Source organism: Petaurus breviceps, unplaced genomic scaffold, assembly GCF_028583685.1.
Source record: "Petaurus breviceps papuanus isolate PSGF00001 unplaced genomic scaffold, PetGlider_PUasm1.0 90591, whole genome shotgun sequence".
Lineage (NCBI taxonomy): Eukaryota > Metazoa > Chordata > Mammalia > Diprotodontia > Petauridae > Petaurus > Petaurus breviceps.
This window is the reverse complement of record NW_027187280.1, coordinates 6,116,545-6,144,455: the sequence shown is the minus strand read 5'-3', so window position 1 is coordinate 6,144,455 and position 27,911 is coordinate 6,116,545. Positions and strand designations below refer to the sequence as shown.

At 38.1% G+C, this 27,911-nt stretch overlaps 1 protein-coding gene across 3 annotated transcripts in view; it reads left to right on the top strand.

Annotated features, from left to right (window-relative positions):
• Positions 1-27,911, top strand: part of CHD6 (chromodomain helicase DNA binding protein 6) — a 199,037-nt gene that overhangs the window by 127,850 nt on the left and 43,276 nt on the right. For 2 of the 3 annotated variants that reach the window (XM_069063586.1, XM_069063588.1), the window contains exons 19-28: positions 5,342-5,521; positions 6,856-6,966; positions 10,179-10,381; positions 11,231-11,430; positions 12,446-12,605; positions 16,258-16,347; positions 17,763-17,866; positions 21,275-21,404; positions 24,790-24,850; positions 27,448-27,496. In XM_069063586.1, the coding sequence (XP_068919687.1) occupies positions 5,342-5,521; positions 6,856-6,966; positions 10,179-10,381; positions 11,231-11,430; positions 12,446-12,605; positions 16,258-16,347; positions 17,763-17,866; positions 21,275-21,404; positions 24,790-24,850; positions 27,448-27,496 (1,288 nt within the window). The remainder of the gene's footprint in view (positions 1-5,341; positions 5,522-6,855; positions 6,967-10,178; positions 10,382-11,230; positions 11,431-12,445; positions 12,606-16,257; positions 16,348-17,762; positions 17,867-21,274; positions 21,405-24,789; positions 24,851-27,447; positions 27,497-27,911) is intronic. The other variant, XM_069063587.1, reaches the window with a different exon arrangement.

Here is a 27,911-nt window from a genome sequence, read left to right as displayed (position 1 = left end):
TCTAAGTGATAAGCCTCTTTACCTTGGTTGGGGAAGGGGAGAGAGTTGTAAAATTGAATGGCTTGAGCCAAGATGGCAGAGAAAAGGCAGGGACTCATCTGGGTTCTCCCAAATTCCTCTCAAAACAACTTTAAATCATGCCTCAAAATGAATTCTGGAGCAGCAGAACTAGAAAAAGGATGGGGTGAAGCAATTTTCTACCCCAAGACAGCTTAGAAGATTGGCAGGAAAGGTGTGTCACACTGAAGTTGAGAGTGGAGTCCAGGTAAGTACAGACTTCACCAGCACAGGCCAAGCCCCAGGAAAAAAAGCAACAGGTCTTGGGGCATAATCTCAAGGTAAAGAAGAGCACTAGCACCACAGAACGTGTGACTGCAAGAGAGTAGGAACACTAGTCACAGTTCCAAAGTGGAAAAGAGTGCTTGTGGTCACTCACAGACCAGAAGAGCAGTGACCACATCCTCCTTAGATCATACCACCTTGTAAGAACTAAAAACTTGCATGCTTCTCTGCCCCTCCCCCTTTTCCCCCTCAGAGCTAGCTCTGAGAACAGTAATAAGGAAGGCCTGAAACTTGGAACAGTGCCCCCTCCACCCTGGGAGCACAGACCTATTTCAACATATTTGTCAAGAAATAGGCTAGAAAAATGAGAAAACAACAAAAAACGACCCTGACCATAGAATGTTACTATGGTGACAAGGAAGAAACTCAAAAGACAACAAAGTCAAAACTGTCACGTCCAAAGCCTCAAAGAAAAATGTTAATTAATGTTATGCTAAGAAGGAATTCCTGAAAGAGGTCAAAAACGATTTGAAAATCAAGAAATGAAAGTAATGCAAGAAAATCATGAAAAAAGAAAAGAAAAATTTGGTAAAGGAGGCATAAAAATAGCTAAAGAAAACACCTTAAAAAAAACAGAATAGGTCAAATGTAAAAGAGGTTCAAAAATCTGATGAGAAGAAGAATGCCATGAAAAGCAGAATTGGCCAAATGAAAAAGATATATAAAAATTCACCAAGAAGAAGAATTCCTTAAAAAATAGAATTGACCAAATGGAAAAAGAGGTACAAAAATTCACTGAAGAAGAGAACTCCTTAAAAATTAGAATTGGACAAGTGAAAACTAATGACTCCTTGAAACATCAAGAAAAAAACAAAATCAAAAGAATAAAAAAAAGAAGAAATTGTGAAATATCTCATTGGAAAACCAACTGACCTGGAAAATAGGTTGAGGAGAGATAATTTAAAAATTATTGGACTACATTAGACATCATCTTTCAAGAAATTATCAAGGAAAACTGACCTAATATTCTATAAACAGAAGGTAAAATAGAAATGGAAAGAATCCAAAGATCACCTCCTAAGATACATCCCAAAAGGAAAAATCCCAAGAATATTATAGCCAAGTTTCAGAGCTCCCAGGTCAAGGAGAAAATATTGTAAGCAGCTAGGAAAAAAAAAAACAGTTTAAATATCAGAGCCACAGTCGGGATAACACAGGATTTAGCAAGTTCTACATTAAAAGATCAGAGGGCTTGAAATATGATAGTCTGGAGGGTAAAGGAGCTAGGATTACAATCAAGAATCACCTATCCAGGAAAACTGAGTATAATCCTTCAGGGGAAGGAAAAGATAGATATTAAATGAAATAGAGAATTCCAAACATTCTTGATGAGAAAACCTGAATAGAAAATTTGACTTTCAAATACAAGACTCAAGAGAAACATAAAAAGAGAAATGAGAAAGAGAAATCATAAGGGATTCAACAAGATTAGACTATTTATATCCCTACGTGGGAAGATGACACTTGTAACTCCTAAGCACTTTCTTATTATTAGGGCAGTTAGAAGGAGTATATATAGACAGAGGGCACAGGTGTGAGTTGAATATGATATGATATCTAAAAAAATAAAATTAAAGGATGAGAAAGAGAAATGTATTGGGAGAAGAGGAAAGAGAGCCAGAATGGAGTCAATTATCTCACATGGAAGAAGTGTGAAAGAACTTTTACAGTGGAGGGGAACATGGGGAGTTGGAGTTTAAGAAGAGGAAGGTGAGCAGATTGGAGGAGGTGGTAGTCAGAAGTGAAACACTTTTGAAGATGGACAGGGTAAAAGAAGAGAGAGAATGAGAGAAAATAGGTCAGAGGAAAATAACATAATTATAAATGCGAGAAAAAAAAATTTACAGCAAGTTTCTCTGATAAAGCTCACATTTCTCAAATATACTGAAAAATGAATCAAATTTATAAAAATAAGAACAATTCTCCAATTGATAAATGTTAAAAGATATGAACAATTTTCAGACAAAGTAATCAAAGCTATCTATAGTCATATTTTTAAAATGCTGTCACTATTGATTAGAGATATAAAAATAAAACAACTCTGAGGTACTACCCCATGCTTATCAGATTGGCTAATATGTCAGAAAAGAAAAATGACAAATTTTGGAGGGGATATGGGAAAATTGAGACATGACTGCATTTTCAGTGGAGTTGTAAACTGATCCAGCCATTCTGGAGAGCAGTATGGAACTATGCCCAAAGGGCTATAAAACCATACCTTTTGACCCAGCAGTACCACTACTAGGTCTATATCCCAAAGAGATTAAAAAAGGTAAAGGACGTATATATATACACATATATTTTTAGCAGCATTTTTAGTGGTGGCAAAGAATTGGAGATTAAGGGGATGCTCAATTGGGACATGGCTAAACAAGTTGTGGTATATGATTTCTGATGGTATATTATTGTATTATAATAAATGACATGAGGATGCTCTCAGAAAAACCTGAAAAGACTTACATGAACTGATGCAAAGTGAAATGAGCAGGAAAACATTGTATGTGGTAACAGCAATCTTGTACAATAATTATAACTGAATGATTTAGTTATTCTCAGTGGTGCAGTGATCCAGGACAATTCCAAAGGGCTTACAATGCAAAATGCTATCCTTCTCCAGAAAAGAACTGATGGAGTCTAAATGCAGATCAAAGCACACTTTTTTTTTACTTTTTTTGGTGGGGGGGGGGGCAGTTGTTTTCTTTCACAACATGATTAACATGGAAATAATATAGGTTCTACAAATACCTTCGCATTAAACATTAATCAAGTTGTAAAAAAGAGTTATAACCAGTGGAGTAAACAACGAGACAGAAGGAACAAAATGAAACACAAAAGAGAAAGAGCAAGTAGTTTGCCTCAATATGCATTGACTCCATAGTTCTTTTCTCTGGATGTGGAGATATCCCTTTCCATCATGAGTCTTTTGGAGTTGTCTTACAACCATGCATTGCTGAGAGGAGCCTAGTCTATCGGTTAGTCGTCACAGATACAGTGTCTGTAATTGTATACTAAGTTCTCCTGGTTCTGCTCTTTTCACTCAGCATCAGTTTATATAAGTCTCTCCAGGTTGTTACAAAGTCTATCTGCTCCTCATTTCTTATAACACAATAGTATTCCATAACATTCACATACCACAACTTGTTCAGCCATTCCCTGATTGATGAGCATCCCCTTGATTTCCAATTCTTTTCCACCACCAAAAGAGCTGCTATAAATATTTTTGTACATATGGGCCCTTCTTCCATTTGTATGATCTCTTTCAGATACAGCCGTAGAAGTGGTATTGCTGGGTCAAATGGCATACACATTTTTATAGCCCTTTGGGCATAGTTCTAAATCACTCCCCAGAATTGGTTGAATCAGTTCACATCTCTACCAACAATGCATTAGTGTTCTACTTTTTTCACATCCTCTCCAGCATTTATCATTTTCCTGTTTTGTCATGTTATCCAATCTGATAGGTGAGATGTGTTACCTCAGAGTTGTTTTGATTTGCATTTCTCTAATCAGTAGTGATTTAGAGCATTTTTTCATATGCTTATAGATATACCCAATTCCCCATGTTCCCCTTGGCTGTAAAAGTTCTTTCACACCTCTTTTATGCAAGATAATTTACTTCTAGCTCTCTCTTCTTCTCTCACTACATTTCTCTTTCTCATCCTTTAATTTCTTTCTCTGGAAACTACCTATTCACATCCTTTGACCTTTTTATCAATTGTAAAATGACTAAAATTTTCAAATGTTGTTGTGTCTTATTACTCTAATGAGTCTATCATATCCTCAGCACAGGACAAGAAATTTAGTAGTTTAAGTCTGTGATAATTGGCACGAAGAAAGCCACTTTCCTACCAGGAAATAGGGTTTTCTTTCTGTATTTCTTATTTGCAACAACTAGTTGAAGTAATCATACCTCAGCACTATTCAGCATTCATTAATCAGACACTTACTAACTCACAGTTGCTCAAGAAGACAGAAGATTTTTTTAAAAAAGCAAACACACTGTTATCCTGAAGACCTAAAAGTCCAGGAAGGTAGATAATATATATGCACAAAGAATATGTTATAAAGTAGAATTATGGTAAGGGCACAAAAGGGGCATAAGCAAAGGTGCTACAGTTGTAGGAATAAGTTAAGAAAGGAGAGCCTTTTTAATACACAAACTTGACATGACTTCTGAAACTTAGCTTTTCTAGTCCACAGTTTCCTCTTCTGTAAGTGAGAAGGTTTGACTCTGTGATTTTTCGGGTCCCTTCCCATCTCTGAGTCTATGATCCCAGTGTACCCTTTGCTGGCTCATATGGAACATCTAGACATTAAAAAAATTTTTTTTTCCAATTATGTGTAAAGATATTTAACATTCTTTTTGTAAAATTTTGATTTTTAAAGTCTTCCTCTCCCTACCCTCCCCTGTCATTGAGAAGGCAAGCACTTTGACATAGGTTATACATGTGTAGTCATACAAAGCATATTTCCATATTATTCATGTTATGAAAGACAACTCAGGGAAACAACACATGATATATAAAGTAAAAAAAGAATATTTTGGTCTACATTCAGACTCCATCAGTTCTTTCTCTAGAGGTGGATAACATTTTCCACGTTGAATCTTCCAGAATTGTCTTGGATTGTTATGCCAAGAATAGCTAAATCATTCATAGTTGATCATTATACAATATTGCCATTACCATATACAGTATTCTCCTGTTTCTGCTCAATTCACTTTGCTTCAATTCATGTAAATCTTTACCATCAGGACATTTTTTTAAGGATATTGCAAACTGAAGAAATGAAAATGCAATTCTGTCCTTTTCAGAAATGTGTTTATGAATTTTCTTTTAGTAATTTTGTGATGGTTGGCAACAATCTCAGTCACTAAATCCCAGGGCATTGTGTCATGCTCAGAACTTGTGTATATCACAGTTCCATAGTAGAAACAATCGTCAGCTCAGTGTAAAAACTTAATTCCTTAAAAACGGTGCCTTTTTTTTTTTTAATTCAGGTACAGCAGCTCACAAAGATGGAGGTGGAGGACTTGCTTCGGAAAGGAGCTTATGGAGCTTTAATGGATGAAGAAGATGAAGGTTCCAAATTCTGTGAAGAAGATATAGATCAGATCCTACAAAGAAGAACTCACACCATCACCATCCAGTCTGAAGGAAAGGGATCTACGTTTGCCAAGGTACGTGGCTTTTACCAACCAAGATTCTGGTTCTCTTAAGTGTAAATACACAAAAAAATGTATTGGAATCTATATGAAAGTGTGTGGTTATACACACTCGTTTCAGCTACTGCTCATTCAAAATTTAGTTCCTCATGTGGTGGCAAAATGTAGTATCATAGACAAGCCAGAAGAACATTTCAAACTGAAGTTTAATGTTCAATATCAAGTATCTTTGCGTAATTGGCCATAGATATATTCTAGCAGGTGGATGTTTGAATCATGAAATATATGAATAAGTATTCCTTGATTAATATCTAAGAATGGAAGTTCTTGTGGACAGTTGAGTTTTAAAAAATAACAAAGGTTTGTATTGTGTATGTTTATGTATTTTTAATTCCGTGGGAATAGACTTTGCCTGAGATGATAACAGTAATGACATGATGATAATGTATATTTATAAAGCTCTTTACATATATTTCTTATTCAATATCACAACATTCCCTGTGAGGTAGGTGTTATGTTCCCCATTTCACAGACAAGGAACTGGACTTAGTGATGATAACTGACTTGCTCAAAGACTGGTGAGTGGTAGAGATCGGACTTGAATCCAGGTTTTCTGACGTGTAACTTAGTGTTCTTCATACTTTGGCAAGATGACTTCTCAGCTTTGCGTGGCTGCCTACGTCCTCATTTTTTTTAGAGCCCTTTCCTGTTAGAGTATTAGATTTATTGTTTTCCATCAGCATATCTTATGTTTTAATTTATAAAGAGAATGATAGTAATACTTTTCAGTGAAAATAAAGGCTAAGTAGTGCATCTCTATAGAGTTAACCCTTACAAGGTTGCTGCCTCTAGCTATAGGGGGTAGCTAGGTGGCTCAGTGGATAAAGTGCTGGGCCTGAAGTCAGGAAGACTTAACTTACTGAGTTCAAATCTGACCTTGGACACTTACGACCCTGGGCAAGTCACTTAACCCTTTTTGCCCCAGTTCCTTGTCTATTTAAAATGAGCTGGAGAAGGAAATGGCAAACCATTCCAGTATCTTTGCCAAGAAAACCCCAGATGGGTCATGAAGAGTCGGACGTGACTGAACAATAGCAGCAAAAATGTTCTTTTTTCCTTTTTGAGAGAAATGGGTTGAGTTTTAACATCCAAATTTGAGTTGTTATTCAGCGTGTCTGTGGATCAAATTGAAACTTTTCACTTTGACTTTTAATAGATGAGCATCATATACCTTTATCTGTGATATTCTATTGAAAGTTTTTGTATTGAATATATGTGAAATAACTTGTGTGTTACTAGTTCATACTCTTTGACTGCAGTTTGTTGATTTATTGTTATCTTCTTCACAGGCTAGCTTTGTGGCTTCAGGGAATAGGACTGACATTTCCTTAGATGACCCCAACTTTTGGCAGAAATGGGCTAAAATAGCTGAACTGGACACTGATGCAAAGAATGAGAAGGTAGAGGGTCAGATATGTTTTGGTTTATATTTCTGTATTGTCAGGATATAACATCATAGCAAAAGCGTAGCCAAATCTGAATTTTAGTGCCAAAAGAAAATTATAGTGATCATCGCACTCCCCTCCCCCACGGCACACTCTGATATCTACTTTTAATTGGTATTTTGTGTCTCATTTTTTAATAAAGTTCATTTTAATACAGTTTAATTATCAGTTTTTTAAAGTTTAGTTTGTTTTAGCTTAGTTTTTACTTAATGAATAAAAATGACTTTTATATTTGAATATTCAGTGTTACCCTTTACAAAATTTCTGTGTGTGTACACCCTAATGAAATGTGCTATGCATGCCTGTTTTTATGGATGAAGAAATTAAGTCCCAGAGAAACTAAATGACTTGCCCTAGATCAAGCGTAGGAACCTGTAGCCTTGAGGTCATATGTGGCCCTCTAGTTCCTCAAGTGTGGTCCTTTGACCGAATAAATAATAAAAGGACCGGTTCTGTAAAACTTTGGACCCAGTCAAAAGGACTCAAGGACCTAGAAGGCCACAGGTGACCTGGTGGCCACAAGTTTCCCAGAACTGCCCTAAATCGTACAGTGGTTTAGTAGAGGAGCCAGGTTTTAAAATCCAGTTCTCCTGTTTCCCAGTTTAGTGTTCTTTACATTTTACCTCCATGATGTGTCCTACCTAGATACAAGCACAGTGAAAATATTACAGGCTTCCAAAGGGGCATCACAGCCACCTTCTCCCTTCCTCCCTTTTTGGGTACCAGAAAGGTGAAAAGGATTACACAAATGACTTAAAATGTAGCTCCTGTTTCTAAGGGTTCATTTTTCTGATAGAGAGCCGAATTTCTTGAAATAGAAGAAATGCAATAAAACCACTTCTCTTCAGTCATGAAAGTTTGAAGTGATTTTGGAAGTCATTTGACCAATGTCTTCAAAGACCTAGAGCTGTTAAATGACTTGTCCAAGGTTCCAAGGAGGCAGTAAATGGCAGGGCTGGGATTTGAACCCATGGCCCAGGTGCTTTTCATTGTGCTCTGCTGCCTTTGAATAATGTGGGGTTAGAAGCAGCTAACCATCCAACGATTAGCAGCCCTCCAAAAATGTCTGCTTTTAGAAGGGAAAGTAAATAGAAAAAGCATGCAATTTTCTTTATAGCTTAGATTTGTGACAGAAGTTTCCCCAAGAGTCACATACAGATGTGTAACATACTTATTAGCAAAGATATATTTTCACTATAATTTCTATGATTTGCAGTTTTATTATGCTCACATAGACTGCATCTGTTTTTGAGTAATTTTCCAGTAGAAGTTATTGCTACCTTCTAGCTTATTATTTCTGGATTTTTTTTCTCCTCACTCAGTCCTTGTTATCAAACTCAGTTCCTCATGGGTCAGAGGACATGCAGCACTAGGGAATTAATAAGACAGGGGGCTCCAGAGCTTAGAACAGAGCCCATGGAAAAAGGAAATGTCCCTGGAGGAGCTTACAAACTTTTGCTACCTATCCTGGATAGCCTAGTAGATTGCTCTTCATTGGTACTTGACACAGTCATTTAGAGTTTTCATGATGCAGTAAATTCTTCTAGATTTTTAAATGAGAACCAGGAATGAATGTTTGTTCCATGGGCCATAATTTAGTGAACACTACTATCCTGATAAAGATATGGAAGGTTTAGCACCATAGACTCTTAGAATTGTTATTTCAGAGGTCAGCTGTCCAAACCCTCTCCCTTTACAGCATCTCTGAGAGAAGATCATCTACTCCCTGCTTTTAACTTACTGTGACAAAGAGCTCAATACTAAAATTAGGATAGCACATCAAGTAATGAGTTAAGGCACAGGACGCAGTTCAGCCCTGTTCCCTCAAGTCTTTTTGTATATTAGTTTTTATGAATCTCCATCCCTCACTTTATCAACTCACCTTAAAATAAATATAGTATACAGAGACACACCTGCTTATCCCTTGCAATGCCACCTCTGCAGCCACAACTGAGTCCACTAGATCCTCTCTGGATGCATAAACCAACTTCTTCTCTATACCCAGCCCCCCACAGTCACAGCACCTCCAGAATTCTTCTCATCTAGCCTCCTTCCACCAAGCAAGTGCACTTTAAACTTTCTGTTCTTAGGGATTTTCAAGAACTATATTAAAGACTTTAAAATAAATAAAAGTACTTCCCATTTACTTTGAGATTTACAAAGCCCTCTCCTCACAACAGTGCCATGATATGGCAAGTATAATCACGTCTTGCTGAGGGTGAAGCTAAGTCTCAGCAATGGGCAGTGACTTGCCTGAGGTCACACAGTTTGTAAGGGTCTTCTGGCTCCAGTTCCAGTGTTCTTTCCACTGCACTGCATTTGTTGCCTCCTTATTAAACTCACCCATTGTTTTATAGTCAGGTTCTTCTCTCTGACATGGGGAAGAAAATAACCTTTATGTCCTTAGTGACATGAAGCAAGACTTTTAGACCAGTATAAACAGCTTTGTCCATATTTAAGTTGGTTTTAGCCAGTGAGGCAAGTGTGGAATACATTACAGGGATCAAGAGGGAAGACCTGAGCTCTATAGGCAGTGGGAGTAGGAAAGTCATGCTGACTGACCTTGAGAACGATGGCCTTTAAAGCTGTATCAATAGGTGAAATCCTGGAGCTAGAAAGGATATTTCTGTGAAAGGCTTTTCTATAGTTCAACTATCTAAGGCATTGTCATTGGAAAATGGATGATGAATCAGGATGAATGGGAAGTTGCTTAAGAGATGGATGGAAGGACGCCAATGGCATCTCCAGAGCTTAGCTGCTCTCTTACAGCTGGAGTCACTACTGTGGTTTCTCTTGGCAAGATCAGACTGCCACTTTGGACCCCATAGGCATTTTATCTTTCTGAACCTCTGTAAGACTGGTCGCAGCAACAGTGCATATCTGTGGACAGCGCTGAGGACTGGGGAGCACACACTTCAAAAAAAATCCAAAGAAATTCACTCTCCTCTTGTTATGGGGTAGCAGACTTACTTAAGAATTCCTCCTACTCTTCCTACTATGATAAGATTTATGTTTTGGGAGGCAGACAGGGCCCAGGGTTCTTGCCTAAGAATGGCTCTTTTAGATGCAAAGAGGGCTGGCAAAGGATCACTGCAGTGTGTGTGGATGAGAAAGAGAGAGAGAGAGAAGAGGTGCTTCTCCCACAACAGCCCCCTCTCTGTCTCTAGGAAAGCTTAGTGATCGACCGGCCCCGTGTGAGAAAGCAGACCAAACACTACAACTCCTTTGAGGAGGACGAGCTGATGGAATTTTCTGAGTTAGACAGTGACTCTGATGAAAGGCCCACCCGATCGAGGCGGCTAAACGAGAAAACCCGGCGCTACCTCCGGGCAGAATGCTTCCGGGTAGAGAAGAACCTGCTCATCTTCGGGTGGGTATCTGTTATGCCTGCCTGTTCCTCTCTGTCACGCCAGTCCCGCAGGGTTTGTTGGGGATATCTAACAGGTCCTGTCAGCTCTGGCTTTGGGTTTTCTCTAAGTCTCACTGGTATTCTGTTCCTTGTCAGGGAACTGTTAAGGCAGAACAGAGTTCTTTTACCCTACAGTTCCCTTGGGTGACTGTGACCTTCACTCAGAGTATTTTACTCACTATGATTTTATCTTCTGCTGTCATTCTCACCTCCACAACCAGCTTACTGCTTGGTTCTGTTTTATTTTATTTTTCTATCTGCTTTTCACTCAAGAACGACAAAGCACCCCATGTAACAGGTGCTAAAGTCAAGGAGAACAATTCACATGGCCCCTTTGTCTAGGGTGGAAAGAGAAAGCTTTGGCATTCATTTCTTCATATGAGAATACTACACACTCTAGGTACTTAACCTTGACTCTACTTTATTCACCTGGTTCTTTGTACTCACAACACTTTGTAATTTCACTGTGGGGATGTTAGAGAGACTGGAGGCAAAGAGGATAGCAACTAGGAAGGTTTTGCACTCATTTAAACCTGGTTTCATTGCCGGCCCCTCCTGTCTTAGGGTTCTGATGGTTTCATGTGAAACATTCAATGTCTAATGTGATGGCTTTCACAGTGATGTACACTGCACAGTTGTTGGGAACCCAGAGGCCCAAGTAAAGAACAACAAAAGGAAGCCAAACGACCCATTAAGAAACTAGGAGTATTTTTGGTCATTCATGCTCTGTGGAGGCTTTTCCCACTACATTGTGGCTCTGGTGTTCTTGGTTTTTCATAGCTCATGTCCTGTGATATTTCCATCCCACAGGTGGGGACGGTGGAAGGATATCCTGACTCATGGGAGATTCAAGTGGCATCTTAATGAAAAGGACATGGAGATGATCTGCCGGGCACTTCTGGTATACTGTGTCAAACACTACAAGGGAGATGAGAAGATTAAGAGTTTCATATGGGATCTGATCACACCCACGAAAGATGGACAGAACCAAGCTCTCCAGAACCACTCAGGTCAGAATAGTCAGGGGCATACTGTTTTGATTCACAGGCTCCCTTTTAGTATCTGCCTTTTCAGATAACCCACCTTGTCATACAAGGTCTTGGCTTTCTCATTGTTAGCTAGTGCCACTCTGGAATTTGAACTTACTAGCCAGTTGTCACTTTTGTACAAGTTCATTTAACCTTTCATCTGAAGTTTACCTGTCTCCCAAGACTTGCACAATAAAACTAGAAGGGTTAGCTTGGTTCCTGCCTCTGAGTTTGGATTTGCTTAATCTGAATCATTGTCACCTCTGCTCTTTTGTCTCTTCCTTCTTCTTTCCCTCATCTTCCTCCCCCCTCCCCGCCTGATCCTCCTTCTCTCTACTTATCCAAATTCTACCTATCCTCAAGGCCTACATCTGCCAAGAAATTTGCAGTGATACTTTTAACCTTGCACCACCACTGCCTGGACTCCTGCCCAATAGATGCCCTTCATATGGGCATAAACCTTTATCCAAACTACTTTTGCACTTACAGACATTATCACACATTTTAGCTCTTCATTTCCATTGCAATTGTTTTGTGTATGTTTTGTCTCCTTAAGTAGATCAGAAGCTATGTGAAGACAGGGATTGTGTCATATTTAATCAGTACCAAGCATAGTGTTGATTGTTTAGTCCTGTAATTTTTTTTTGGGGGGGGGGGTGGCAATTGGGGTTAAGTGACTTGCCCAAGATCACATGGCTAGTAAGTGTTTCAGTGTCAGGCCGGATTTGAACTCAGGTCCTCCTGACTCCAGGGCCAGTGGTCTTATCACTGTGCTACCTAGCTTCCCCAAGTCCTGTAATTTTTATGTTTTGTTTCTACCAACTTGGAATTAGTTTCATGCTCATCTGGAGTCACCAGGTGGATTATGGACCAAGACTGTTGGGCCAAAGGATGTATTGTTTAATCGCCACCATGAACATAGTACCTGTTTTTACTAGGCAATGTCTTTATGCCACCACCTAGTTATGAGCTCTCATTCATTCTTGTGACCTTACAGGGTTATCTGCTCCAGTCCCCAGAGGGAGAAAGGGAAAGAAGACAAAGAATCAAATGCTCCTTCCAGAGTTAAAGAATGCAGACTGGTTGGCCACCTGCAACCCTGAAGTTGTCCTACATGATGACAGCTACAAGAAGCACCTTAAACAACATTGCAATAAGTAAGTATATCTGATCTACTTCCCTCTTAGCCTCAGAGCATCTCTCCAACCTTCCACATGCTTTGAACTGAAGGGAAGATCCCACAGTTCTGGTAATTATTCCGGTAAAGAAGGTCAAGAATGTTGGAGATGTGTGCCGTAGATTACTTTGAAAGTCAAGGGTTTAAATGCTTTAATTATACTACTTTCTTCACACCACCTCTTCCTGGACCCCTGTCCTATATATGCACATTGTACTCTTGAAGTTCTTGGAGATCTTGTTCTCAAAAATTGTTTAGTTCCTGTTATAACCCTTCATGGTGGTGGTAACTCTCTGGAGGACAGCAGCTGCAGATACTCCAAGGCTGTTATGCTAAAGAGGCTCCAAGTCTTCCCAATTTCCTCCCCAAGTCTTTGCCTTCCAGTCTTCCTCTACAGCTCTTGAAGGTGGCCTTGGAAGCATCTTTTCACTACTCCACTTTAATTCATTTAAAAAGCGTTTATGAAGAATGTATATAATTTCATTGTTTCATACTAGATGCTATGGGGGATCCAAAAATAAATTGAAGATGTAACTAAGCCCCAACCTTGCGGAGCTTACTGTTTACTTGATTGGTTAAGACCTTCAAATGGAGAATTGATGACAAAGCAACATAGAAATGCATGCAGAGTAATGTGATATCAGTCGAATAGGAAGGCATGGGAACCCAGAAGAAAGAAAACTGAGTATGAATTTGGCATCTTGGAGAAAGTTAAATCTTGAGTTGGACCTTTAAGGAATGTAGTAGAAAGGGAGGCACCATACTTCCGGGGGGGGGGGGGAATAGAATGGAAAAAAAAGCACAGAGAATAGCTAGAAAAGGCAGAATCTGTGTGAGAGCAGTGAGAGTCTTGGCCCGGCTGGCTCTAGAAAGGTTGTGTTGGAGACAACCATAGAAGGGAGATGCAAATGGTTAAAAGAAAGGGGAGAGGGCAATTGCTCAGGGACCTCGACTTTGGATTTGCTTAATCTGAATCATTATTTGGGTATCTTGATTAAGGTCATTTTTCAGAGAATGACGGAAAAGCTGTTCTCAGCAATTTCTGATAGGGTCATACATCAGCTACAACATCAACTCTCAGTAGATCAGATATACTTACTTATTGCAATGTTGTTTAAGGTGCTTCTTGTAGCTGTTGTATGACATCAACTCTAAAATTTTTATTTTTTAAAACAAAATATTAGGCTTCAGTTTTTGCTTTCCCTCTGTATGCAGACATCAACTAACATTGCTTGACCCCCTGAGAGCAGCTTGAAAATCATTTTGCTCCAGGAGGACGGGATACAGGTAGAACACTGTCCAGGGAAGAGCCACTCAGCTTCTCATAGAGTTTTTCAGCCATTATGTCTTTTGGAGAACACCAAATACCATTGATTTGAGCTCTCTTTTTACATACATCACAGATATTTTTACAATGAATATTTTGTCCCTTCTTTTAGCTGAAGTAGAAACTACTCTCTAGCCCCAGGATTCCCTGATCTTGTTTCTACAGAAAATCCTGATGTGCCAGCTATACTAGAATCCCAGGAGATAGTGTCCTAAAGTCCTTTCCACAGGCCAGAGGAAACTTCATTTCTTGCTATAGACCCTCTTGGCAGCTTCTGCTGCTTATGCATAGCCTTGCTCTGTTGGTTTCTGGGGTATTTTTATTTCTTGTGCCTTTTGAAAATAACAATTACAACAAAGCTCACAGTTATTCCAGTTGTTTGATTTACAGTGAATAGAATAGTAAGAAGTATTTCCATTCACAGTGATTCCTGGTCCTCTGACCATTACAACCTCTAAGAAGTCCACAGACAATGAATTTAGTGTGGCACCTAATTTGTGACCAGGGCTTAGCAGCTCATAGAATAAATTTCAGAATAAGCTGAGTTAAGACAGCACCTTTCAGTCAGTCAAGAAGTATTTTTTAAGTACCCCTTATGTACCAGACAGTGTGCTAGGCAGAGTGGAAAACAAATGTCAAGAAAGAAGCAGTCCCAGCTCTCAAGGAACTCATACTTCTGAGCCTTGGGTCCAAAATTGTGCATATATCCAAATATGTAATTCTTCCCCTAGCTGATCCAAAGCATGCTTATCTCTCTTCCTTCTTAAATCTGTAACATATTCATTAGTATCTTTCCTCTATTTTAAATTCTAAGTTCCATAATCTCAGGCATCAAATTGTGTACTTCTTCTCTGTCCCCAGCACAGTGTTGGGCATATTTGGTAAATAATTTATCAATTACTGTCTTCCTGAGATGAGCTCAGATAGCTAGATTAGCTTAGTTTATCTGTAGATACTTGGGGAAAAAACAATACTTACTGTGCCTGACCTTAGAAGTAGTATGATACAGTGGGCAATACTGAATGTGGAGTCAGGAAACTTGGGTTCAAATCCCTTGGCTCTGTCAAATACTACCTTCTTTGGCAAGTCACTCAGTCTCCCTGGGCTTTAGTTCCCTCTCTGTAAAACAAGGAGTTTAGACTAGGGGAATCTTAAGGGATATTTTAAGGTCTCCGCTAGTGCTAGATCTTTGATCTAAGACTAGAAAAACTCACCTTTTCTCCATCAACAACACTCATAGGGCCTATGTTCTTAATGAAAATTAGATTCATTCCTGCCTGGCAAACATTCATATAACTGCTTTATGCCACATGTCAAATATTCCATCACTTCAGCAAACTAGTCGGTCTGCAGCCAGCCACTTGGAAGTTGGTCATATTTAGTAGGTATTTGTGACCAAGGAGATGATTTCTTGAAACTTAGGAGGGCAAGAGATCACTTCAAGCATTTACTGTAATCCAGTAGCAACAGTTTTCTAGTAATTGAAGGAATGTCTTCTTTTCTTGTGTGGGGAGCCAAGGAGACCTGATCCAGGACTCAGATAAAAATCTCAACAATGTGCTCTATAGAAGGTCCTTGAAGACACGGCTTTTTGTTAAGCTTGCTCCCTGGGTCTTTTGATATGGGATACGCTTAAAAGGATGTCGTTTGAGTTTTGAGATCAAAGGCTCTACCCCAGGACTTTAGTTGTTGAGAGCCAAAATATTTGATTCTTAGGTGGTTGGTTCCTATGCAGATGTCCTTGACCACGACTTTGGCTTCAGCCTTGAAGCTTGCTCTCAAGAACATCCTTTGTAATGTGACTGCATATGAAAGGAGTTAACTGACTTTTTGGCACCTAGATAACAAATCCTTACCAAATTATCTATTCTGTTCTACTTCTAGGATATAACAGACTATGATAATATTAGGAAGACTTGAGTCCTTTTTTCCTTTGTCTCATTTGCTCTATAAAAACCTTGTCCTAAGAATCAATAAATGGAGTTCATAGTTCTTCCTTGAACTACTCACATTGTCTGGTCATTTCCTATACACATCTCCCACCATGCTTAGTGCTGGACACTGAGCAGCCCACAGCAAACAGGTATTTTTCTTCCTTTTTAAGGCAGAGGTATTCATAATGACCTACATTTCTAGACTACTTTATATTTAAAAAAAAAACATTTTCATATACTAATGATATAATGTTCTGTCAAGATTATTAACAGGAGGAAATATGGAATATACCAAGGCATATGGTGTCAAAGAGCATAGAGTCAAACCAAACATTCTAGTTTATTTGCATTAATCAACTCATCTTTCTTAGGGTGCTTCTTCGAGTCCGGATGCTATACTACCTGAAGTCTGAAGTGCTGGGAGAAGCCGCAGATAAAGCATTTGAAGGAATACCTGCCAGGTATAACCACTGTAGCCAGACCAGAGCTTTGAATGTACAAAATCAGCACAGAATTCTGTGTGTTTTCTTCAAGATCTATACATTTTGCACAGAATATTATCTTTGGTTACATTCCTCACAACTGTCATTTATATTCTTAAACATTTGTCTCATTTATGTGATATTCTTACTACTACTCTATAGCTCATTTGATTTAGCACAACTTCTTATTAGTAGTATCTCTCAGAATGTGATCCCTCAGGATAATAAGGAAAGGGCCACAGGTAGAGGTAGTGGTACCAGAGCATTAGTGCATAATAATCATTTTTGGTGGAGTTGGTAGCAAAGGATAAGATGAGCCAACTTCTGTCTCTTGGGCTCCATCCTCTCATGGCCTTTTAGCACATGCAACACTGATGACAGGCTGAATCAGCAAAGCTCAAGACAGCTGCAGATAACAACCAGCAAAATGACCTGAGCTCTCCCAATCCCACCTCCCTGTGTGGGTGATCATGGGAGCTAGAAAGGAAGAAAGGATTGAAAAGAATATGAAAACCTCTACCTTCAAACTCCTTTGTTTATCTTGAGATGAAGATTATAGTTTAGGTTGGCTGTTGAAGTAATTACCATTTTGAGTGATTTGTAGTTAGAATAATTTCATATAGTAGACACAAGAAAAGACGCTGGCTTTTTGGGTGTGGCTTCTATGGTAGTTAAAAACTTACAAATTAATTTGAATCATTCAAGACATGCATGATGCTTTGGCAGAATTTTAAAAATCACATTTAAGTATGTTTTAGTGGGAATTCATTTTGGGGTTTTTGGAATGGATTGGGGACCTATAAAGTACTTTGAACTCTGTGCTTCTGTGAGTCTGTGTGATAGTGAAAACCAGACAAGCATAATCTGCACATTAGGCTGAAAACATGTCATTTAAGTGAGGGGTACAACACTGTTTTGGAGAACTTTTTTTTTAGTGTTTAGTTTAGTTATATAGCTAGATAAAAGCAAAATAAATATTCTATCCATAATTATGCCACATCTCCTGAACCTCACCAGCCAGTACTTCTTTCCTTAGTCATTCTTCCCCCAATTCCTGACCACACTAGTATAGATGTTATATTAATATTAGTTATTATATTAATAACTTATTATTAATATTAGTGTTTGTGATTTCCATTCTTTGAGCAGACTGAATATTGAACTATTCATTTTAGTCCCAGGCATTTGATTATGTACAAATTTAGCAACATAAAACATTCTGGAATAATCAAAAATAAAATGAAACTATCCAAAGAAGACTGTCCTTTTTAATATTTTTGCTTCCATTCTTAAACATGACACTGTTGAGAACCTGGGATATGGTATTGGATTGTTGGATGTTGGATTTTTGTTTGTATATAGAAAAATGTCTATCCATCCTGTGTCCTCCACAGAGAGTTGGATGTTTTGCTGCCTGATATTGACTACGTGGAGATCCCAGTGGATTGGTGGGATGCAGAAGCCGATAAGTCTCTTCTTATTGGAGTGGTCAAACATGGTGTGTATTCCTAGGAGATTTAATAATTTTCTCCCAATAAATGATCACCCTATGGAAAAGTTTGCTTAAAAAAACCCTACTGTCGAAGAGACTTTTAAATGGATTAAGCAAATTTCTCTTGGACAGTTTTGAGTAAGGGGACAAAGTATGCGTGGTCACCAGCTTTTGAAGTTTTTCATATAGTTACTATTGGCCGTTTGGTCACTATCCAGTTAATTTTTTCACTTTCAGTAAAATGTTACCTCTAGATCTTGCAAATTAGCCCAAATGGATACATGTGTTATGGTAACAGTGAGAATGTTTTCAGTAGGTTAGAGATTCAAAGGCTAGTAAAAGTTTGTCACAAATATACCCTGGACGAAAAATTCAGTTGTGTAGGGCTATACAAAATCAACCACATAATCCTTATTTTCCTAGTCTATTTCAGTCAAACTAACTATACCTATTATGTGCTAGGCACTGTGCTGAGTGCTGGATATCCTTAGTATTGTTGGCATAAAGCCTAGAGCTAAAATATGGCCACAGATATCTCCATGGTAATAGTCCATCTACTGTAAAAACTGTTTCTAGAAGCTCTTTATGAGTCTGGAGCACATAAGATAATTTTTCATTTGTGGGATAGGTGTGAAATAAATAGGCCTTTCCTTCTTCCCAAGGTCCCATCAGATATCCCATTTGTGCCATCAACTGGTTGTCAGGTAATCCATGATGAGGTGTTTAATTGATTATTAAAATATAATTATCAAGCTATAATAACTTGAGATGTAAAGGATGCCATAACCCACCTCTGGTAACCCCCAAGTAAATAAACACACTTGGTATATACACCACTTTTGAAAGATTGTTAGCTCTAGCATTTCACTAACAGTTAGTGAATGTGCAGAGATAATAATCTGGCCTATTCGCTGCTTATATTAATATGTTCTCAGAAATTTCCTTGAACAATTTAAAATTCAAGTATTTTGATGTTCACTCTTGGAAAGTTTAGTGCCAGAGCTACTTTTAGAGCCTTATACTAAACTATTGGAAATACTGATGGCATTTAACCCTAATTTTAGAGGAGGAAGCATGAGATTTCTCAGGGACCCAATGATAACTCTAATGAGAGGCCATAAAGAGTGTAGATAAGCTTGAAGCCCCGAAGATGTACAGTAAAATATCACAGTATTCTGAAGATGGGCAAATTTTAAAAGCACGTCAGAATATAACATATGAGTTTGATTCCTTCAGAAAAGACTGATAATTATGATTATCTTTCCACTGGGTAGTGTCCCAGTGTTACATTTGGAAATTAAAGTGTCATTCAGATTCTGCTTCCTGCCTTGGTTATGAATCAACTTTTCCATTTCTGTTGTTTTCGGTATTAACCAACACAGAGAATGTTACATGGATGTCATAAGTCAAACCAGTTGAACCTGCTGAAATATTGCTTAAATTCATACACAACACTAAAGTTTTTTTCAAAACTGATCAAGACTAGTGCACAGACATTTGTTAATAGAAGAGTTTCCATAGCAGAACTTCTCATCTGTATCATGTTCATGATTGTCCATACTTGGGTAAAGTGACTACTCCAGCTTCCCCCCCTTACTCTTAGGGAGGCAGGCCTGGGTTCATGAAGATGAAAATCAGAGGTATAGAGATTTGGATTATAATGGTTCTACCCATTATCTTGAAAAGGACTGTGAGAAAGAAATAAAAGAAAAGAGGCAGTCATTCTTAAAAACACACTTTCTTGCTATTTTAACTTTTCATTCTGTACTGTTTTTTACCTTTTATTCCTCTTTATCACTAGTGCTGGGGGCGGCTAGGTGGCTCAGTGAATAGAGAGCACCACCGGCCCTGGAGTCAGGAGGACTAGTGTGGTATTACTATGGGGGGAGGTCATAGATTTGGATCTGGGAAACACCTTGGTTTCCATGTAGTCCAGCCTACTCATTTTGCAAGTGAGGGATTAAGGCTCATGGTTCTTTTGACACCAAATCTGATGTTCTTTCCATTGTAACATGTTGTTGATGAAAGAGTTTTTTGGCAGTATTAACAGTTTACTAGATGTGAGTGAGCAGCACTTGTTATGCTGATGGTGTCTTTAGATTAAGAGCAAAAGAGCCCCCAAGAGAAAATTGTCTAAATGTGTCATCATCATCATCATCAAAACAAATGCATATTTCCAGCAGAGGGACCAAAGCTAATGAGGAAACTAAGGAATGACAAATTAATATCATTTTATTAATACTTGAAATGGTTCCACATGCATCATTCATAATTGGGAATTATGATCATGTATTAGCAGTAGTTCAGAAAGAAGCACTCCTAGACATCTGTCATATCTCCTGGAGATTTCTATCCAACAATACCTCAATGGCACACTTCTTCTTAATCTGCTAATAAAAACTATTACCAGATTTATGCTTTAGAAAACTTAAAAATGAGATTTTTTCTGTTGTGTTTCATCATCTTATAACCTACTTCTATATTAGAAAGAATCTGTAAGTTTCTTTATATTCAGAGCTTGGCATAGAGTGATTCTTATGTTTACCTAGTCAGTTAAATTTACTTCTGTCGCTGGTAAATTCAGTTATTGGGTCACTTTTAATCACATAAGTAGGTACAGTATTTAACTTTTTGCCCTTAATCTTTTTAATCACATTGCCCGACTTTTTCATTGTAATCTATATGATGCTGTGGGTTAAAATCGCAATGATGAAGGAAACAGGCCCAAATTACTACATAGAGTTTGCCACAAGGTGAAATAAAATATGCAAAATAGGGAGCTCCAAAGCTAGATTCCTATTTATCAGTCATCTTAATAGTCATTAAACATTTATTAAGCACCTCCTATGTGCCAGGCTCTGTACTGAGCGCTGAGGATACAAATATAACAGTCCCTGCCTTCAAGGAGCTTACAGTCTAATGGGGGAAGACAAACCTCAAAAGGAAACTGAAAAGCAAAAAGGAAGAAGCCAACATGGAGCGCATGGTAGAGAAGTCAGAGAAGTCACAAAGCCATGCAGAAAGGTGGGAAGTGAGGTGTCTTTCCTAAAGCCCCTTCTCAAATGGAAGTTTTAGGACTCATGGCTTTGTCCTCCAATCAGAAGGGCAGAGGGTAGTTATCAGGAGTTGGTACCGATGCTGATTCAGTCCTGCAGGGTGAGATTCCACTGACGAGGTTCCCAGAGCATGGTGGGAAAGTTAGAGAAGTCCTCATAGTATAGCCAGGTGAGAAATAGCTCCATTGCTCCAGTTAGCCAAAAACACGTGGGTTTGTTATGTGCCTACTATTTGCTCACAGAATATTTGAAGAAGTTTTCTTTTTTTAAGGACAGAATTTGAAACCCTGTGTTACAAGATGGAGGTAGACGTTGAGGTTTGATGTTATTTCTAATGCTCCCTGCTGTCTTCATCCAGGTTATGAAAGGTACAATGCTATGCGAGCAGACCCTGCTCTTTGCTTCCTGGAAAAAGTTGGAATGCCAGACGAAAAGTCCCTTTCTGCAGAGCAAGGTGTCACTGATGGTTCACAAGATATTTCAGAGAGGTGAGAAACCATATGGGCCCCTGGCAAAGGTAAAAATATGGCCTTTTGTGCCATGAAAGCACAACCTCTTCCTGCCTCATCCAACTCCTTCCAAAATTACTTTATCATAATGTTTCAGTCTCTAATTTCTCTTTTCAGATCATCCCTCACAGTAAAATTTTCTACAAAGTTCCCTGTCGAAATGAAGTCCTGTCCCTCAGATTTGTCCAGTGGCCCCTGGACAGTGCTGGTTCAAATGCAATTTTTTGTAAATGGGGACCTTCATGGTCTACCATGTTCCACTCAGAATTGAGTAAGGGGGAAGAGAATAGGCTAGACTGCAAATGAGAAATCGTGGCTCATTTTTGGTGATTCCCCGGCTGTCTGGCACTTCAGAAAGACCAACCGTAATGCAGATAGTCCACTGGTCATTTCATATGCCTGCAGAGCATGGAAGAAAACAATTTCAGGAGAAGTAAAACTATAGATTACACATGTCAATTTTAAAAAATGGTGATTGTAAGCATTCCCTGGGGTTAACAAGGAAGGATGGGAGAAGAATCATGGCAAGGCCATTTATGACATAAAAAGAGGTAGGTCATTCATTTGACAAATGAGAGGTGGCTCTAGTGGCTTATTGATTCCATAAGAAGAAAGGGAAGGCTTCCCTTTGAGTTGTGTCCTTTTGAAAAATTTATGGTAGAAACAAAGATAAGAATGACACAGGACAGGAGCAGGTGAAGAGTTGTGATCTTTGTCAATGCAGGAAGTACTTGCGCCAGTAAATTCATAAAACTATTATTTTCCCCAACACAGGTTTAAAGCAGAATCTGTTAATACCTAACTAAAACCTTTACATTTTTTAGAAATTGTCAGCAGAAGGTAAAATGTGTTATATCCCTTAATGTATGTGCCTTGAAAGTAGAAGAGAGAAGGAAAACTGTTCTGTTCTTGTCCCTCAACCATAACACATGTTAGATAATCAACATTAAGACTTACAGCTTAGCTAGAAAAGAAGACTGAAGACTATATGTTAAAGCAGTTTCAGAGAAGCACAGCCAGCTGCCCTCACCGTCACTTTGGCAGAAAAAATGTGAGTAATAGCAGGAAAGATGGCCAAGGTTATAGCACAATGGCAACTCCATTTTCTTCTCAGGCTCTTATATTTACCAGCTTTTGTCTACAGTTGAGAATTCCTAGGGAGATATCACCAGATTCCAAAAGAATTCCATAGTGGTATCAAACTCAAATAGAAAAGGGGTCCACTGGGGCAGCTAGGTGATGCAGTGAATAGAGCACCGGCACTGGAGTCAGGAGGACCTGAGTTCAAATGTGGCCTCAGGCACTTAACACTTACTAGCTGCAAGTTACTTAACTCCAACTGGCCCTCCCAAAAAAAAAAGCCGCAGAAAAGAAAAGGTGTCCACTAAACCATATATAAGGATCCCTGCAGACCATATATTTTAATTTTAAAATGTATTTTAATGTTTTTAAAATGTAATTATTATTTTAAAATGATATTATTATCTATGTTTCATTGTATTTTTTATTTATTTTCTCAAATTTTCCCAGTTATATTTTATTTTAGTTGGGCTGCACTTGGGAGTGTTGTGGGCCACATATATAACACCTCTACTCTAGCATATTCATAGGTTACATATAAAACATAACCCAGGTTTGCTACCTGAATGTTTATGCCAATGTTAATGCCAATGTAGTGTTTATTTACTGGTTGCTTAGAAAGAGAAATTTGATCATTCCAGCTGCAGATTTGAGAGACCTATCACAGGACTATAAGATATGTAACATGCCTCCACAAAAAGACAAGACCAGGAAAATACGTTATCTTGAAGATAAGATTCATAAAGACACTGTCCTAGGTTCTGTAGATTCAGAGTTTAAGAGCGCGCACGCACACACACACACACACACACACACACACACACACTCTCCATTAAGGGATTTTGCAGTCATATAGTAGGATAGAGCATATATTAACTAATAAGTGTTGTGTACGGTAGAATGTGATAAGAACAAAGGACAGATCCAGATAAATTGCTCTAAGGCAATTTGAGGAGGGGAAAACCTGATGAGTTTGCAATTATGACAATTGTTGTTCTTACCAAGGAGAAGACTCACATTGACCTGCTATAGTAATCATTTAGGGCTTTAAAAATGTACAGATAAATTTCAAGTAAAACCAAATTAAATTTCTCTGTGAATGGGTGTCATACCAATAGTCTGTTATGCTCTATTTGTGTTTAGCTTGTCATTCTTTCTCCTCAGAAAGATATATCCTAAGGCAGCCAGAATGGTGGCAACTCGGTGATAAGAGTACATAGTCATAGTAGTATTGTGGAAAGGGTGTAAATGTGAACTCTGACCTTTTCCCTCTTAGCAGAGGTGATAGGGCTCATCCAGACCCACATGATATGCCTGTATGTAGGTATACATTGTCTGAGATTATTGAAGAGTGTTTTTACACCAATGTTGATTATTCAGAGAACAGCACTTTAGAAAGAGTCTATTTGGTTGTCCTGTCAATGACTAACTTCCTTCTGCTGCCTCTGTTATATAATACTTCTTTTGAACTTGCCTGCAGGGATCTTGAAGCTGTCTTTCCTAACAGCAAAGATGAATAGGATTAATTATATTCCTATTTCATTTTCACAGTTACTTGGTGGTCTCGAAGAATTGCAACAGTATCATTATAATAACAGTATTGTGTTACAGAATTTATTACTCGTTCTCTCCTTTGTTCATTGAATTTTGGTCTTATAAACACAAAGAATTTTGGGATTTTAGGGGACTCCAGGTTCAAAACAGTGTAATGTTGCAGCCAAAAAAACCTGATCTTAGATGATATTGAGAGAGGCATAGTATCCAGTACTAGGGAGATACTCTGCTCTGGTCAAACTAGTATTGGGTTCAGTTCTATAAGCCACAATTTTGAGATATTTTTAAGCTGTATAGTATCTAGAGGATGGTGACCAGGATGGGGATGACCCTCCAGTCCATACTATATCAGGACTTGCTAAAGCAAGTAGGAACAATTAGCCCGAGCAAGATAAGACTTAGGAGGAACCACGATCAGTGTCCTCGAGCATGTGAAGGGTTATCATGTCAGAGAAAAATTAAGATTATTCTCCTTACAAGTGGACATTGCAAAGAAGCAGGTTATGGTTTAATATGAGGAAAAGCTTCCTGATCATTGGTGCTATCCAGAAGTGTGATGTGCTACCTCAGGAGGCAGTCTGCTTTTCTTCACTACAGGTCTTTAAGCAAAGGATGGATGACAATCTGCTGGATGTAACTAGATAGTCTCTAAGTTCTTTCCAGCTCTGGTGTTCTGTAAACAGAAACATCTCCTGGGTATATTGTGATCTTTTCTCTGACTTTTATCTAGAAGCAATCTGGATAAAGAAGATAATACTGAAGACAAATTAGATGGTCTACAGAAACATTTGGTAAGTCAAATATGCAATAGCTTTTATTCATGATTATTTTTTTAAATTGTTGCCAGTCTTTTCCAACTTAGCATTGGACAAAGAGAGCTTGAGACACTGTACTGCCCAAGAGAAATGGATTCCTGGAACCAAAAAAATACAGGTGTCTGTGGTAAAATAATTCTAAATCTAATACTTGGCATGATTATAATTTGTTTAACTCAGTGATTCTTAACCTGGAGTCCACTGATCCCCAAAAGGTCTGTGGATAGATTTCACTGGAGGTATGCACTTTAGGTGGAGAAAAAAAATCTTTTTGACCAGCCTCTACATGAAATTTAGCATTTCCTTCTATTGTGTATAGGGGTCCATGGCACAAAAAAAAGGTTTGAGTCCATGGACTAGGTATTCCCCTGCCTCAGTTCCTGGTAATGCCCTTTATCATTAAATCAGACAAATGTATTCGTGCCTTAGGAATATGGAGGCCCAGCAAGTTATCATTCCCATATGTATACTTTTGCTTATTTCGTCTACTGAGTTGTATCCAAGGAGCTCTAACTGTGTTTCTACTACAGTGCCTTGTATATAGTAAGTAAGCATTTAATAGATGTTTATTGATTGACTGATTCTATGTTGGAGAGGATGAGACCTTGTGTTTACCCCCAAAGTAGTCTCTCTTTTCATATTTATACTGAAGTTGGACTATCATTTTCTCATATTAAAAGGTAAGAATTTTTCCAAGATACACTTTCACAAAGCCCTTGAGCTGCTGGATAAGCAAGATGGTTAATGCAGCCATATAAATTAGCACTGATTCTTTAAACTTTAGACCTAAAAAAATTAAGCTAAAGATAATGAAAATTATCTTTTAATTGCCTTTAAATTTTAAATGCCTTTAAAATTGAGGTTATAAACCAGATATGAACAGTGCCTATTATATAAACAGTTGCCTATAAGGCAACATTGGTTGCCTTACAGAAATTTATTTGGGACTCAGAACACATTTTCCCCTTAGAAATAATGTCATAAAATCATAGAATTTTAGAGCTGGGAGGACCATTACAGCTCAGTGAATATGACCATGTTGTTTCACAAATTTAAGCTCCAGAAAGTTGAAATGATGTATGCAAGTTCACACAGTGAGTTGGTAGCAGAGTAGGGTAGAACCCTTCTCCCAGGTAGTGGGCTGAAGGCCAGTCCTTTCAACCACAAATTGTGCCATGACTCAGGCCAGCCTTCATATATTATTTTATGCATTCTTTCAAATTAGTGAATATCTTTGTCATCCTTTTTGCTGACAGCTGCTAATACTGCAGGAAAGGTGCTGACTAAAAGGAAAATGTTTGTTAGAGGTTTAAAAAATTATATCTGCCATGCCTGGTAACGTGGCACATGTTTTTGCCTAGTTAGAACTGATAAGGTAAGGACAACTTCAAAGTTATATCCTTTGTTAACATTATGTAAAGAACTTGAATATCCAATGCTATGTGCTTGTTTTAGTTGGAGAAAGGATTCATATTAGACTGGTGTTATCTACTTCTAGAAATTACTCTGCTCCCCCAAACAGAGATGTTTAAATGACTCCCCACTCTGATTTACATTTTCATGGCAACAAGACTCCTAAGTTGTGTGTTGTATGGTACAACTTCTTTTTTCTAGACTCAGCTGCCAGGTACCTTTAGCTGTAAAATTTGAGAAGTGATATGTTATGTTCAGCCTGTCCAAATACATGCCACTTGAGGCTTGTCTGCATACCCTAAGTGATCATTTAGGCTAAAAGAGCTCATCAGAATGCAACAATATTAATCCATATAAAACAGTTAAGTGGAAATTAGCCCTTCCTCCTCCCCAAATCACACATACTTCATATTTCAGGTTTTGTTTCTTTTGGGAATAAGGATGTTGAAAGATCTTCTCATTAGAATAAGGAACCTTTTCTGTAGGTGTTTCTATTGGTGTCAGTTGCATAAAATGCCCACTTTCAGAAGCATATCTCTGCCAGTGATAATAGACCAGATTCACCTGGAGCTTTGATTCATTATTTTAATTTAAACTTCTTGGCAATTTATTCCATTGGGTTCTTTGATTGGGCAGTAGTACTTTATGAATGTTTCATATTGATATGAACTGAGGTAGGAATAATGAACCCCAGAATAAGTTTTTTACACAATGATAAAATAAAAATACGTATGAATCAGTTTTACACTGTCAGACACAGACTTGGTGAAATGGCAGCACTAAATTGTAAGTACCATTGGTAAAGCCTCTAGTTAAATTCACCATGAAAATGGGACTTCTGTAAAATGTGATTGCTAAAGGAACAACTGTACTCCATCATTTTTAAAGTTAAATTTGCCACAGAAAATATTACTTGATACAATTACAAGAGGAAACACTAATAAATTCTTTTTTGGTAATTTTTTAAAATGTGAAAATCACCACATGGAAGACATGCAGTAAACAAGTCTTATCTAGATTTGGTGACAGCTCACAAGGAATATGTCTCTTAAATATTCTTCTACTTTCTTTACAAGAGCGTGTAGTAGGTATTAGTAGCGAGGATCACAGAAGAGTTTGCAGTGGTCCTTGATGGTTATGGTGGCTTTCTTTGTCCTTAGGAGGATACCAGTTTTGGTGAAAGTGAGAAGAAGGATGAAAACATGGCAGGTGAGACAATGCCCTTCAGAAGGCAAAGAAAAAAAGCATCCAACTCATGTTATGCTAGAATGCATATCTTTTTTGAAAAGAGAGCTACTGCTTTTTAGAAGCATCTTTAAGAAAGATTGTCCTTCAGACCCATCAGTGCCTTTTCTGTTTGGTTGAGACATAGATATTAAAATGATTTTGATCTCTATCTAGTTGAAATTGAAATTCTAAGAGAGCATCCATTATTCTTCTTCAGCATAAAGAGGTAAGGGTTTAAGATTAGCAGACCAAGAAATAGTAGTTTTGATTATCAGTGGGAAGGAAAGCCCAGCTACATCATACTTTACAGTTCTAAATAAAAAAGGCAGCAGGTCTTGCTTATCTCATATCATATATGGGATATATCTAAAATTTCCAGAAGTCTCTTTCACCCCTA